The sequence below is a fragment of the Scatophagus argus genome, chromosome 9 (genome assembly GCF_020382885.2).
Source record: "Scatophagus argus isolate fScaArg1 chromosome 9, fScaArg1.pri, whole genome shotgun sequence".
Taxonomy (NCBI): domain Eukaryota; kingdom Metazoa; phylum Chordata; class Actinopteri; family Scatophagidae; genus Scatophagus; species Scatophagus argus.
In genome coordinates, this window is record NC_058501.1 from 19,073,445 (window position 1) to 19,088,224 (window position 14,780).

The window sequence follows — 14,780 nt, forward strand, 5'->3', positions numbered from 1 at the left end:
TCGTTAGTTTTGCAAATAACCATTAACCAAAATAGTCAGAAGATCAAAGAGATAAGCCTCTTCCTATTCCTGTTCAGGGGATTATAAAGGTGCTTAACAAATCTGAAATTAAATTGAATTAAAATGTCATTGTAACAGTGGTGCTAGAGGAATTGTCAGGGGCGCCATGAATATCTGTGTGCATGTCATGTTTAAAAAGTTGAAATACAGGAGTAACCCATTTTTAATTGGTTACATGTTCTCCGAATATGATCAAATTCCTGTCTTAATGGAAATAAATATAGATAGCTACATAGTTATTCACCAGCGAGTCCAAAACAGCCAGAAACTGTTGTATAAACACACATACACACACACACAGGTTGACCTTTCCCCTCGCACACTGGAAAAACAGAATGATTTGCCGAAAGGTTCCAGCATGAGCTGCAGAGTAACAAATTTTTTAGTTTTAAAACCCTGCGGCTCCTGACTTGTCAGAAAAAATGTAGGTGAGTCAAAGACATACATGGATTTTCCGCAATATGTTACGATGTAGACATGACAGAGTGCCAATACTGAATTCCTCATTGCCTATTAAACTTTGGAGGCATATTTACAAATGCATTAGCTTTGCTTAAGACTGACTGGTACAGCAGTAACTCTACAATAAGCCCAACTGACACACATAATATCCAACTTGACTTTTTTTATTTTTTTGTGACATGATGTTTCCTACACATGCTCAGTATGAATTTATCTTGGATTATAACAAAATTTATTTTCTAAGAGAATATAAATCTGAATATTCATGAGAACTAAATTCCACATTTTTATTGTCATTTTATAATAGCACAGTGACCTAAATACATGTGTTGTGTTACAGCAGAGAATGTTTCTGACATTCTGAGAATGTTTCATGAAACTGATGCTGACGTACAGGAAAAGAGTGTTGACACACCAGCAAATTCCTCTCATGTGTAGCAAATTCTCTTTTGCAGTTTCCTTGTTCAATTAGGATTTACTGTAAATCCTGTATGTTGAAGAATACCGTAGCTCCTGCACCCCACAGCGATAATATTGAACATCAAGCTGTTCTGGAGAATTACAGTGAAAAAAAGAAAAATAATAATAATACTTTTATACAGCAATTTGTAATTACATGAGAACTTCTGAGATTAAAAGATATCACATTTGACACAATATGCATCAACAGTCTAAACAGTTATATCTATTTGGTCTAGTGGCACTTTTCATCCCAAACATGGATGACAAGGTCACGTTTGACTACAATTTCATACAACTGATGAAACAATAAATCCTAAAATAAGGATTATCTTATTTTAGGATAATCTTAACTGCATATATGTCGGAACAGGTTCTCTAAACTGTTTATAAATAAGCAGGCAAATTGCACTTCTACAATGGCACATTAGACAGAATGAAACATCTTTGCAATTAACTTTCTAATCACTCAAAGCCTTTCAAGAGATTCTGTTTGCTCTGACAACACCAGTATTGAGTTAGGTCTGACTGAAATCTTCAGAATATCCCTCTCTCAGCCTTCTGCTTGAGGATCTCTGCTGCCAGCTTCTCTGCATCCATCACATGAGGAAACATTTCCATGACGATATCCACCTGAGACGGGTTGAAGATGGCTTGCAGTTTCTTGCGGACTTCCAACCTTTGTGGATCAAATGCAGCAGACTGTTGCTGGCCCCAGGAATTGTACTGACGGCCTTCGTAAGAGCAGCAAGAGTTGTGGGAGTGTGAAGAGGGAAGACTATGTGATGTCCTGGCTTGGGGTAGCCCCTGAAAGGGATCTGACCAGTAATTCTGTTGATGATGTGAGGCTCCACTGTATCTGAGATGGCTGGGGAGGCTGTGTTGGTGAGGCCCACCAAGTGGGAACAGATGAGGAGGGTAGGTGTCATATTTTGGGTGACCACTGGAGTCCAGGCTTCTAGGATGTTGCTGACGAATGGTTGAGGGCAGTACATGGGAACAGCAACTGCAGGACTGGCTCATGTTATTTTTCTCTAAGTGCACTGAGGCATGTCTGGGTCCAGTGAGGGCACTTTGCTGCTCGGACCTGACCCTGTGAGAATTGCTGAGGCAATGTGAAAAATCAGAGTACTGGCTCTCATAAGAGCCGAGACCAGAATCCAGGTACTCGTGAGCCATGCTGGCATAGTAATGATTCGTCATTGAGTGTGGACCAGGCCAATCTTTCTGACATTGGTTTGCTGTTACAGAGCAGGGCACATGATTTGGACTTCTGGATCTTGGATCCTCCCAGTACAGCAGTGTATTCTCACTAACCTGACCAGGATGTGAAGAACTTTGCTGGTCTCTTATGTACTCTGTTTGAGAGTCTTGAGGATGGAAACGGGAACTGTAAGCAGGCCCGGGATCAGATTGAAGATGTCTCGGTGATAATTTGACATTTCTCTCTTCTTTTACGGTAGAAATCTGTGCTTTCTCCCTCAGTTCATCAGCCAAGGACTGGTAGGACTGGTTTGTCCGCTCTGGATGGTAGAATTTACATTTGTTGCCGTAAGTGCACTTTTTGTCTGGGGAAAACAAAGACAGACGTAGACGCAAAAGTTACAGGACATCTCATTTGAGAACCACATTCCTTCCTCTCCTCTAAAAGAATGAAAAGTCTAACAATATGTAATATGAAAATACTGCATGTTGCAGCAGAGGAGTTCCTCTTCCTGAGCTCAGTGCTAATAATATCTTACCATAAGGACAGAGCTGTTTCTTTTGCTCCACCGGCAGAGGTTTTTTCCGAAGGAAGTTGTCAAGGCTGGGGCCATGGCGGCCCAGAGGGTCATCTGGGGGCATGAACCTGAAACAAAAAAAAAAGGTAGAGAGACATGACTGATTGCTGAGTTCTTCATTTACTTGTGACAAATCAGATGGGTGGTGCATAAATATGTTTCCCTGATTACACCCTCAAGATGCAATATGCCCTCTGGAGCCACATTATACACAATTCATGGAAGCAAAATGTGAATCCTCACAGGCTTAGACAGAAAAACAGGCTAATTGCTTACTTGTCGTTCACAAAGGAATACATGAGGAGCCTCTCCTCAATGCATTTCTTCCACTCAGGTCTTTCTCCTTGGAGGTCACGGTAGGTGTCATTAGATACTATTACTCCATCTGACTCATACGCCAACTTGACAATAAAGCGGTCATCATAGCAAACCACTCGCTTGCCACCAACCCGGCGCGATGGAGTGAAGACCACTATTTTCCGTTTTTCAAGTTCCATCAGGATATGCTGATCTGAAGGTTCAAACAATCATGAGTCAGATGATGGTGGAGAGATTGTGTAGAGGTACTTGTATTACCCTATCTCATTGCATTTATTGGTATGTCATAGTTTTTGACTGAACATTTTATATAGTGCGTAGCTTTGTCATGCAACACAATTTGTCAGTCATTATTTGTCAGTACACAGAGACACAAAGCTCCAAAAGAAATGCATTAGGCATTTTACAGTTAATCACAAAAGACATCAGAAAAAGTAAGTTGAAAACATCCTATCTATGCAAAGAAGTGAACCATGAAACCTGTATATATAAACAAGAGAGTGAGTTACATGAGGCTTACTCATGTATCTTACTCCTGAGATTTGAGACTCACTTACAAACAATACACTCAAACACTTCAAGACACTTTTCTATCTGAGTGCTTCTGTTCGTCTATCCTGTCTTCACTTAACCACTTGCTGTATATGATCTCTTGCTGTAGATGATTGTCAGCACTTAACCAGACAGTTCACTGCAAGTAAACTAGGTGTGGAAGAAAAACACAGCTGGACTTCCTGATGGGAATTTCCCATGAAAGTAATGCAGGCTGAATTTTACTTCCTTGTTCGCACATTGAAAACAGAACCTTTAGATTGCTCCACACTCGCCACATAGTGATGATACATCGGTTTTTTACTGTTGGGTCCACCCTTCATTATATCGCTGTTGCTGTTGTTCAAGTTGTCAGATGAATAGGTTGAACTTGTGATACATTAAGACCGGATAAAAGACAGCTCCTCTACTCAAAGAAATGGCTCAGTGAAGAAATGATATTAATCTGGACTGTTCAGATACACCCATAAATGTGATTCAGCTGCCAGAAATTTAGAGGTCTTTATTGTTTTCTACTGGCAGAGACTGGCAGATCACAATGCACCCAGAAAAATGCTATAGCCGATCACTGTTACCTGTTACCCACACTTGCTGTTGTATTGGTGTCATTCAGAAATGTAACTCATTAGCCTGTTGGGTAAATCTCTGTTTCACAATCTTAATTGTGTTGCTCAATGGCTGAGTTCAGTAGTTCTTTCTCTGACCGCACTGAAACATTATCTCATGGTTGCGGGAATGAATCACAGATACAGGAATATCCACACCTACAGCTGCAGTGTCAGAGGAGATATGAGTGGCAGTCGTGTTGACATTTCTTGGTGAAAGAGAAGCTCTACAGAGGACAAAAATGTCAGCGATTTAACTCAACTACAGGAAACAAAGCAAAAGAGTGACTGACTAATTAAAGGAGGTTCAACATTTTGGAAAATATGGTAATACATTTTTTTACAAACACTCTGACCAAAACCTCCAAAACTCACCAGTTAACATTTTATATCTTGTTAATTAGCAAACTTAAAGTCTAAATGACAATAATTTACATAGAGATTATGTGCTGGAATCTTTCTTGGGTGGGGCCAGTTTCCAGGAAGTTATTGCTCCCAAATTAAACAGAATGTGTTAATTGATGAGCTTTTAAAGGTGTTGGTAGGTGCATTTTGTACTAAACTTAACTTAGGATTTTCACTTCTGAGGATTTCTTCCATCAGTGAAAATCATATTAGATATATTAGATTGCTTCTTTCTAGACAGGAGTCAATGGGAGTGACTCAACAAAGCAGCTTGCCTGCGATAAGTGCAATTTATTTAGGCAGAACCTCAAAAGATTCATGCCAAAGAAGATATGCATCATGGCTTTGAGTCTAGCTCTCCAAAGCTGGTGCTTCCCACTTGCATAAAGTATTGTAAACTAGGAAAGTCCCTTCTTTTTCTGCGGTTTCTGGAGCACAGTACATGCATGAAATAACCCTTATCAACAAATTTTGAAAGTGAACTGTTATTGCGTCATTGTCATTGACCGAATGGTGGTGCGGGAAGCCCCATGGTCAGCTGAGCCATATTGTACAGTGCCTCACCTCCCACTTGAAGGCATGTTAAAGACTGCAAAAGCTGTCATCTGTCTTTGCTCACTACATCTCAGCCAGATTGCTTCTGCTTTGAGAAATGTTGGTGTGGCTAAAGTAAATCCAACCTGCTGGATTAGAACCATCTGTCTTTCTTGGTTGTTCATTTCTTGCATCCTCACCTGTTATAGGAGCATCGGGTCGGGGCTGCTCTTTGCGCCAGGTGGGAACAAACACAGTAATGGTAGTATGACCTCTGTCTAGGAAGAAATTCACTGCCAGCTGGATGCCTCGACATGAGAACACTTCCTTGTTGCCATGACTGTGAAAAGAATATGAAAGCGGAAGTAATTTGACAATAAATAATATGAAAAGGAACAGCAAAACATCAGTTAATGTGTGTAAACATGAATGTTCTGTCTCAGTGAACCTTCCCTCAGGCTATTACACACTGTGAAACTCCTGTGCTACACTTCACAGGTATTGAGAGGTGGAGATTTTGAGGTGTGTGCTTAGAATTTGCATATTGTAGCAGTGTCTTTACAAAAACATGCACAGACAGGGTGGTGAACGCCCTTGTTAAATAATCAAGTGACACGACAGTGGAGGAAAATGCATATTTCAGGGTGTGTTATTAAAATGTGTTATTTTACAGGAGCACTACTGTACCCAGGTAGACAACACCAGCCTTGGTTGTAATGTCACGTTTGAGTACACATATTGAAGCATGGTTCATGGTAGCAAAACAATGCAGCTATAAGGATTGCGAATTATTAATCAAAATTAATGATCCATAATCACATAAAGCAGAGAGAAAAAAACACATTAGGATTACCTTATGGCAACATTGCTGCCATCAATAACAATAGGCCTCAATTCTGTCTCTGCATTCTTCTGGTCCCCAAGTTGTGGAGTGATTCTGCAGGGTCCAGGGGCCCAACTGAGGGGCAGCAGAGGGTCCTTCTGGGCTGTGCTCCTCTCATCACTGTCAGAACTGGACACGCAGGGTGCAGCATTGGTCCTGCTCCGGACCAGCTCTCCCAGCACGGAGTTAGTGTCTGTGCTTAGGCCAAGCTTCCCCAGAGCAGCCTTCACCTCCGCTGAGGAGTAACCCAGTTTCCTAAAGAAGTCCACTCTGAGCTGGAGCTCCTCGCTGTCTGGTTTGAGCAGGTCCAAAGAGGAGCTCTGGCTGGGAAGTTCCTGATCCATCATGGAGCATCTGGGCCTCTTTTCGGCAGCCTGGAAGATGTGTTATCCTGCTTCAGGGTGATATTCATCCACTGACTGAAGGAAATCATTTAACAGGAACACGTGTTTATTTGACATATTTTATTCAGTGAAAATCAAGTTTTCTGTTAAAATTCCGTCATTAAAATTGTAAAAAACAACCTCATCGCCCAGTTTTCTAAATTGACTTGTTTCAAATCTCACTGAGACTGCAAGATGTTTACAGCAAGCTCGCCATTGAAATCTAATATCATATATGTTTTTTCAGGACTGCAGCAGCCCAGATGTCTCGTGTGTCATTTTAGACTTTAAAGTTAAAGTTAAAGGGTTTTGACTGAGAAAATATGCAGCTGCACTGACTTTACAGCTGCAATCAATCAGTTAGTTAACTGCGTCAAAGTTAATCATTAATTACTCCTTTTAATGCAAAAATGCCAAAAATGATAGGTGCTCAAAAATGAGAATTTGTTGGTTTTTTAAAAGATAGGAATAGGAATGTTTAGGGGTTTTGGACTTGATATTGCGACATCAAGAGAATCAGTCAAGAGAATAATTGGCAGATCAACCTGTCATTAAAATAATTTTTGCTTAAAATTTGAATATGCCTTCATAAATCAGATTTAGCCAATTCTTTCTTAACATGCTTTTGACAGAAGGGCCACGCGCCATTTACCACGTTACCAGGTACATTACATTAATATTTGGTGTACCAGATAAAAGCTACAAACAGACCTTCGACAAGTTTCATTTTATGTTAATATCATGTAAATTTATAACCTGGTGTAATTGTCAAGTGTGTGATCGGGAGACAAAATCAAATGGAAATGACTTGCCTACGTCAGAGTGTCGGATACGGGCCCGTCTCGCTTACACACACTTTACCGTAAAGTCTGCTCGCCCACTAAGCTTTGTTCACTGTTAAATAAAGACAGCTGTACACAGCAGGAAGAAACGCCGCGCTGCTTTACGCACATTACAGCCGTGTATGTTATCTGTTCAGACATGTTAACTGTCTGAACAAATAATAAAAAAAAAGATACATAAACAACAGTTTGCTTTAGAGGACAAACCGGCTGTGTACACCGACATGACACAGGTGACGAGTTTTCGTTTCCGCTGCTAACCGGTCGGCAGGTCAGGTAACAACCCGTTTCTTCGAAACAAATAAATGTCCAGCTTACCGTCTCTGTTCGTGTCTTTCTCCCCGTGTCCCATCTGTGTGCATTAGTCACTGTCTTCTGTCAGTCTTTCGAAGTTACTGTAACTCTGACACGGTTCGGACTTCATAGCACCTCCCTCTTGGAAAAATGCTTCTTCCCTTCTTCTCTTTCCTTTGACGGAGTCATGCGGAGCTTTGAAAAAACATTTGCATGGAGTAGAGATAAGATAAGGTGTTTCTTTTTCCTTTGGCTGACAGTCAGTCACTCTACCATACTCTAGTTTGTTTTGCATATTCTTTGTAGTTGCTGTTGTCCCACTAGGCAATTTACAGGCATTGGTGTAAAAACAAAACAAAAGAAAAGTTTAAGAAAAACTCAAGTTAAAATATTCATAGAGTAGTTACATATTAACACTAAATAGTGGCCAAAGCAAGAAACTGATTGAAGTGATAATTTAAATTAAAAAAAATAAATATTAGAAAGACATGACAGGGGAAAGAATGGGGGAAGTAAAATGTTAGTAAAGATATTGTTTGACCAGGTGTTGCCTGCAGTAAATTGCAAATGATTGATTTTCCAGTCAAAAAGTAGTTTTTCCGGGTTAGTTTTAAAGCATCTGTGTGCTTTAACGAACAGAAAAACACTCTGATGATTCAGTGAGAAGAGTGAAGTAAAGTGGAAAACTTCAGACCGGAACAGCAGCTACTTTTGTCTTTTTTTGGAGTAGCCTCACACTTATATCACTGAATCTCTTATCTCCTCTCATGGTTGGTGTGCAGACGCCCGCCCTGATACTGTGACTGAGTGACTGAGTGATGAAGGTGCACTATTGTTCCAGCCGGAAATTGATTCACTTAGGGAATTTCATTTCATTCTTTTATTATGATTCCTGAATCAGTTTTTCAAAATTCCTGAATCAGTTTTATATGTATGTACTAGCATATTGTCTATTAGCTCTATGCTAATATGTAATGGAAATGACCATTAACTTGCTTGTGGAAATTAGCTTGACATTGCTGTAATATTAGCTGAACAATTAATCCAGTATTATTAACAATGTTTCTATTGATTTTTCATTTCACATATAATATTATTCAGTACAATACAATACATAACACACGTAATTTCTTATTAAACCCCCATCACCGCTCCCCCACAATACATCAACAATATCAACATCAAAAATAATAATAAAAAAAACCCCTCAACAGTACCTCTAGTGAAGTTAAGATAAACGTGGATAATAAGTTTAAATAATAAATAAATAAAACCTACAAACTTACACCTTTGCTAACTCTCTCCGTGATATGTTCTCTTTTTAATTTAAGCTATCCTGGCCTACATTATCAGGGCTTACACAATGTCAAATTGTCAACCTCACCAACATACTGGAAAGGCTAAGACTGACCTGTATACAAATACAAGCATACAGGGGAGCTGCCATTTTTACAGATAAAAGTGACATAAGGTTTACATGTCTCAACCAATTTCAGTTTCAGTTTTCAGTCTCTTGGCTAGCAGCAATTATAGCCTAACTATCGAGATTTGACCTTTTGGATATTCTTGAATTCTTGAGTTATGGATAAAAACATGTTTTGTGAGGTCATGGTGTCCTTTGACCACCATAATCTAATTATGTCATCCTTCAGACATTCCCTCAAGGTGATCTTGAGAATTGTGTTCATGAGAACGGGATTAACAAGAGGTCACAGCAACCTTGACCTTTGACCACCAAAATCTAATCAGTTCATCTTTGGGTCCGAATGAATATTTGTAATAAATTTGAAGAAATCTCTTCATGGCAAGCCTGAGACATTGTGTTTATGAGCATGAGAAGGATGTACAGATAACAGAAAAAATATGAAGCCTCCTGCATTAAAAATCTGACAGGTAATCTGCCCCCTAGTGGTTTGGCAGCACATCTCTCTTTACAATACAAAAATAATGACAGAATTGAAATATTTTGTGTTAGTGGTTTATTTGAGGCAGTGGTTTTTAGGTTTTTGAGCATGATTTTGAAGTATCTGACTATCAGAATTTTACTTTTTACATTTCAACCTCACTGCATTACACTACCTTTTACTCCAAGTGCATTTACTGAACAGCTTCACAGCTTTACAGATCAAGACACATACGTAACATTGATCTTTGAACTGACATGTTTCAGAGGTCTGCCACACAATATGATGCGTGACTTCCATAAAACATGGTTAGATACAAAGGATTCTCCTATGCTATATGTGATTGCTGTTGATACTTGTTAACGCAGTGTAATCCCATTTCATTGGAGAAGTAGATTTCCCTGAGGTGAACCCAAACACAAGTAAAGTCATATTGTTTGTACATTTCCTTCTTGTAAATAAGGAATAAAGAAATGCAAAACAAATACATATTTGTTTATTAAATTTTCAGCAGAGTAAATGATAACAGCATCAATATTTGGAGGAAAGAACTGGCTGATTTGGAAATAAAAACTATTACCAACAGGTGTAGTGCAGTGGAGTCTATGGGACCCCAAAGAGCAACACACAAAGGCAACTTCCAACACATTACACCTCAAACTGGGTTGGTACGTGTAGTATCAAACTGTACATACTGGAATTACATCCAAACCCATTTTACCCTATTTACTATAATGTATTATTATAATAATAAGCACACACATTGGAATTACTGTTTACACGTACCAGCTGTGGTTGTGCTATGATTTTACCACTAGATGTCAGCCTTGCTCCATGTTATCTTGTTTTAAAGGTCTCACTGGGAAGATTGTGGAGGAGGTTAGTCCGCAGAGGTTGTGGCTTCAGTAGTTCATTGGTTAAGTTGCGAGGCTACCGTGTTTTTAGTGTGAGGTTGTGTGTCCGCATGCGTGCATGTGAGTGTGTGTGTATGGGTGTGTGTTTGTAAACAACCCTTTGTGTACAGGGTTAATGGCACGGTCAAGTTGGGATCACACTGCGTGCAGCAGTTAATGGCATATACAGAGTTGAGTTCCGGAGAGTGGAGAAAGTAATCAGGGCCAGTTGCCAGGCCGTTGCCTCCTCTGAGAGCCCACACCACCCCGGACCCAGGTGTCTGCAAGGCCTGATATTACTGCAGGGCAATGAGCTGCAGCCAGCAACGATGAGTTGGAGTGAACACACGCACAAGAGGCAAGACATACACACACACACACACACTTAGACTGAAAGGCACAAAGATACAGAAAGCACACACACACGTAAATTCCCACCTTATTATTATTATTATTATTATTATTGAGTTTTAGTTATTTCTGATTATATATGACAAAGAGCTTCCAGGTGCATTGTGAAAAAATATCAGTTATATCACACTTGGCATGAAAGACAGCACATAGTATTTCATTGAATTCAATCTGTAAACACTCCATTTGCTCTACAGTGGACTGTGTGTGAGTTGTTGAGTTGTTATTATTTGTAATTTATGGCTAGATTATATTGGAAGGCAGTATTGGCACCCAGACAGCCATTGTTCAGGAATGCAAATCTTGAACCTTGCTGAAAATCCAAGCAAGAAAGATTGGATGAGATTAGCGCAGACAGAGCATTGTGAGCATCAAACACTTACTTCCTTAACGTACTGGGGGAGGCATTACCCTGCTCAAGGCATATCTTATTCCTCCAGGCAAGCATAGTTTGGCAGGGCTTGTTAAACCTGAGACAGTTGATCAAATATTCAGCCAGGCTCATTGTGCTCCTGAGAGCTGCTGGATGTGGTTGGGATAGTGCGGTGCTGATAAAACCAGCTCTGTAGTGCCTCAGTGCTGGCCTCCCTTTGCTATTCCTTTCGTCGACTGCCCGGGTCAGCCATCTGTCAGAAAAATTAATTTTTGTATGATTTCTTTAAAAAGAACCAAAGGAAAGAAAAGGCACCCTTTAACTGGAGTAATCCATCTTGCACCAATGGTGTCAGAGTGATTCACGATTTTCAATTTAGCCATGGTTTGAATCTAAAGTAAATCAGGCAGGACGGCTCCACCCTTTGTGCAGCCGGACGACAAACCCTCAGTGACAAGAGCTTTCAAATGAACATATCTCCCACATTCATCTTGTTCATTTATTACTTCAGACACCCCACTGCTTGTCCTACATACATCAGCAAGCAAAGACCTCCTGACATATTATGTGAGTAAGACACTGAAACCAGCTAGGTGGCTGCAGCTCTGATATTGGACAAAAGAGCGGTAGAATGGAGAGGGCCTAGGTTTTGAGTCTGGGTTTAATTAAATTTGCTTTGATTAGTGACAACTGAATTCCCCAAGCAGGTTGTGAGTGTAGAATTGCAATTGCAACCACTTTAGCCTGCTGTTCATGGACTTTTACCCACTGAGATATAATCTGTAAGTTTTTGTATTTACAAACACAGCCCAATAGTAACGGATTAAACGTAACCATGAGTCCATAATCAGGTAACAAAAATAAATAAGTATAAGGGCCAAGATTACATCTGGGAAAAAAAAAGCATAATTAGATTATAGCTAAATTGTCAAGACTACTTGACCCATTGCTTTGGTTTTACAGCACGCAGGTTTGGTTCACGCTATCATTTCTGATGCAGAGAGCAGTCATTTGAAAAGAAAAAGCTCTAGAAAACCAACTGTAGGTTACCTGCCTTCCTAATTCAGGATTTAGTTAAAGTTTGATATTTCCCTCGGGAATTGGTGAAGACCAAATCATAGCTAAAAGGAAACTGAATATCGGACTTGCATTCATCAGTTGAATGTTGCTTGCACCTTTTCCCTGCTACTCCTAGTCCTCCCACTCAAGATGCAAGGAGAAAGGAACTGAGAAAACATGTTATAGAAATGAAATGTCCCCTCTGCACTGCACACAAACCATTTGTGCTATGAGGATGTCTAATTATTTGCATTTGCATTTACTGATATTCTACTAATAAATTTAATAACAGTATTTAACGGTGCAGGTCATGATATGAATATTTTATCATTTGAAGAAATTAGTAGGCCTATTACTCCAAATGTTTTAGGAAAAGTAGAAATTACATAAATATATCCCATTAAGCTAGTTTCTACCAGACACAAAGGGATTATCAGCCTCAGATGTGACTGAATTGGAATGACAGTTAAAATGTGTTTACTACTGAAAGACAACATTATCTCCTGTTCCTCTATGAGTACACAGCAATATGATTCAGGATATAGATTAAAAGGGAAAACAATAAACCATGATATGAAAAGTCAGATTCAGACAGTTATGACTCTTGTTGATCAGATCTACTCACACAACACAGATCCAGAACTAGATTGTTGATCACAAAACATAAAATCTAAAACCTATTGTACTCTATTTATTATGTCCACTTCAATATAAAATTGCAGTGAGTATCTAGTCACTAAAAGGTTTCCAATAAAAGATGTGTCAATCAGGTAAAAGACTTCCACAAATCTGGGTCTCAAGTGTCCTTGCCCAGACCTCTTTGGGGATCCCTCCTCGCTCCTCTGAGCCAAAAAATGGTAGACTTGGATAATTGCAAGATCAACTGAGGATCAAAAAAGCGAGGAACGATCAAATAAAGGCATTGGCATGAACCCCGTATGTATATTGACCGTGCAAACGCTTGAAACAAATATCCTCCACAGCCATATATCATTTTAAGATCATTGTGTATCAGTGCACTGGATCCCTGTGCAGCTCCAGCCCTCGCAGGTGTAACCTCAGCATGAAGCCACAGGCTCATCCAAGAGCACCAACAATGTTCTGATTAATTGTTCCTGTCAGCCCAGGTCATTTAGGCCTACCTGTTATTCTGCATATTACTCATATATGCCCCGGCGAAAAGGGCACATTCACAGCAATGAGGGTGTACAGGTACACAGAAGTGCATCCATTACAAGTACACATGGTCACACACACAAACCCACTGACATGGTCGCCAACACACACAAAGACACACAAACAAAACCGCTTCCAGTTCCAAGCCTCATGTGTGATAGCAGTTCACGCACAGGCAGCCAGGCAACGCTCCAAGGTATTCATTACTACTGATGTCAGAATCCACAACAAGAAGTGATGGCTGAACCTCCTGCAGCCTGTACTGTTTAAAGCCGAGCTCCTCTCCTCCAGCTGTTGCTCTCTGTCTTTACTTGGGAGGGGAGACTGTGATGATTTATGCACTCTCTGCTGGGATCTTGGGTAAAGAACCCTGAGTTCCTGCTGAAGTGCTTCGCTCATATTGTGGTGATTCAGTCACACAATTTCTGCAGTGTGGAGCAACTCTGAAAAATAACTGCATCAAAATTGAAAATCATGACAGTCTCGCATTCTGCCAAGTGTGCTACGGTGCTGCTCAAGATAGATTAGGCTGATGGCTGTTTGCCCTGAGAAATGAGTAATGAGTTGCTATTTTTCAGTTTCAGATACAAATTCAAGGTTCTGAACTTGTTCCAGGCTTCATCAATAAGAGAAGGTTACGGCCTGTGGGAGCTAAGCCTAAAAAATTACTTTGCATTATTGTTATTGGTTTATCATGGTGGTGGATTATGTTTATAGCAACATAAGAAAAATACAGAAGACTTTTTCATTCTACTGAGTAAAAAATGTAAAATCACTCTATGGTGTGACAGCTGTTCTCTCTTCTTGAATTCAGAGGTTGATTACTTTGACGTCTGCTCCCCTCAGGACTCCTGTTCTTTGCTGGCGGATGAATCTGTATACTGATAACACAGGCTTGATTTGGTTTTGTGGTGGTGCTAAACGCTGGAGACTCTGTTAATTTCGGCAGGGGGCAGCTGTTCAGTGATTCCTTCTTTATTGTCAACGCTTGTCTCGTGTCATTCTGCAGGTGCAGGGTTTTTTGTCAATAAAATATTGCTACTAGATTCTAATTTTGCTGACTCTCATAATATCAAATCAGATACATAATCATTCCTGGATTTTGCTTTATGCACTAGAAAAGTAACACATGACAATTAAAGGGGCACAGCAGCAGTTTAGTTTTGCAATTCCATAAAGCTTTGAGAATTAAAATAGACATGTCAAAAAAAGACATCAGAATCAGAGGAGCAGAGGTTGGGTCATCCTAACTTTGATTTAGGAACATTGGATCCTACATTTCTCAAAATGCAACAAATAGCATAAATAAGATCCACCTCCACAGGTTATTTTCTCAGACATAAGACAATAAGCAAACAATCCTTGGTGCAGTCTGTGGGATGAAAA

At 39.9% G+C, this 14,780-nt stretch overlaps 1 protein-coding gene across 1 annotated transcript; it reads right to left on the reverse strand.

Moving 5' to 3' along the window:
* Positions 1-670: 670 nt before the first annotated feature.
* Positions 671-7,830, reverse strand: LOC124065129 (endoribonuclease ZC3H12A). Its single transcript, XM_046400240.1, has 6 exons — positions 7,603-7,830; positions 6,030-6,478; positions 5,377-5,516; positions 3,039-3,273; positions 2,724-2,830; positions 671-2,549 (listed from the first exon to the last, which is right to left on the reverse strand). The coding sequence occupies exons 2-6, from the start codon at positions 6,404-6,406 to the stop codon at positions 1,519-1,521; spliced, it is 1,890 nt and encodes a 629-aa protein (XP_046256196.1). The 5' UTR covers positions 6,407-6,478; positions 7,603-7,830; the 3' UTR covers positions 671-1,518.
* Positions 7,831-14,780: the final 6,950 nt, after the last annotated feature.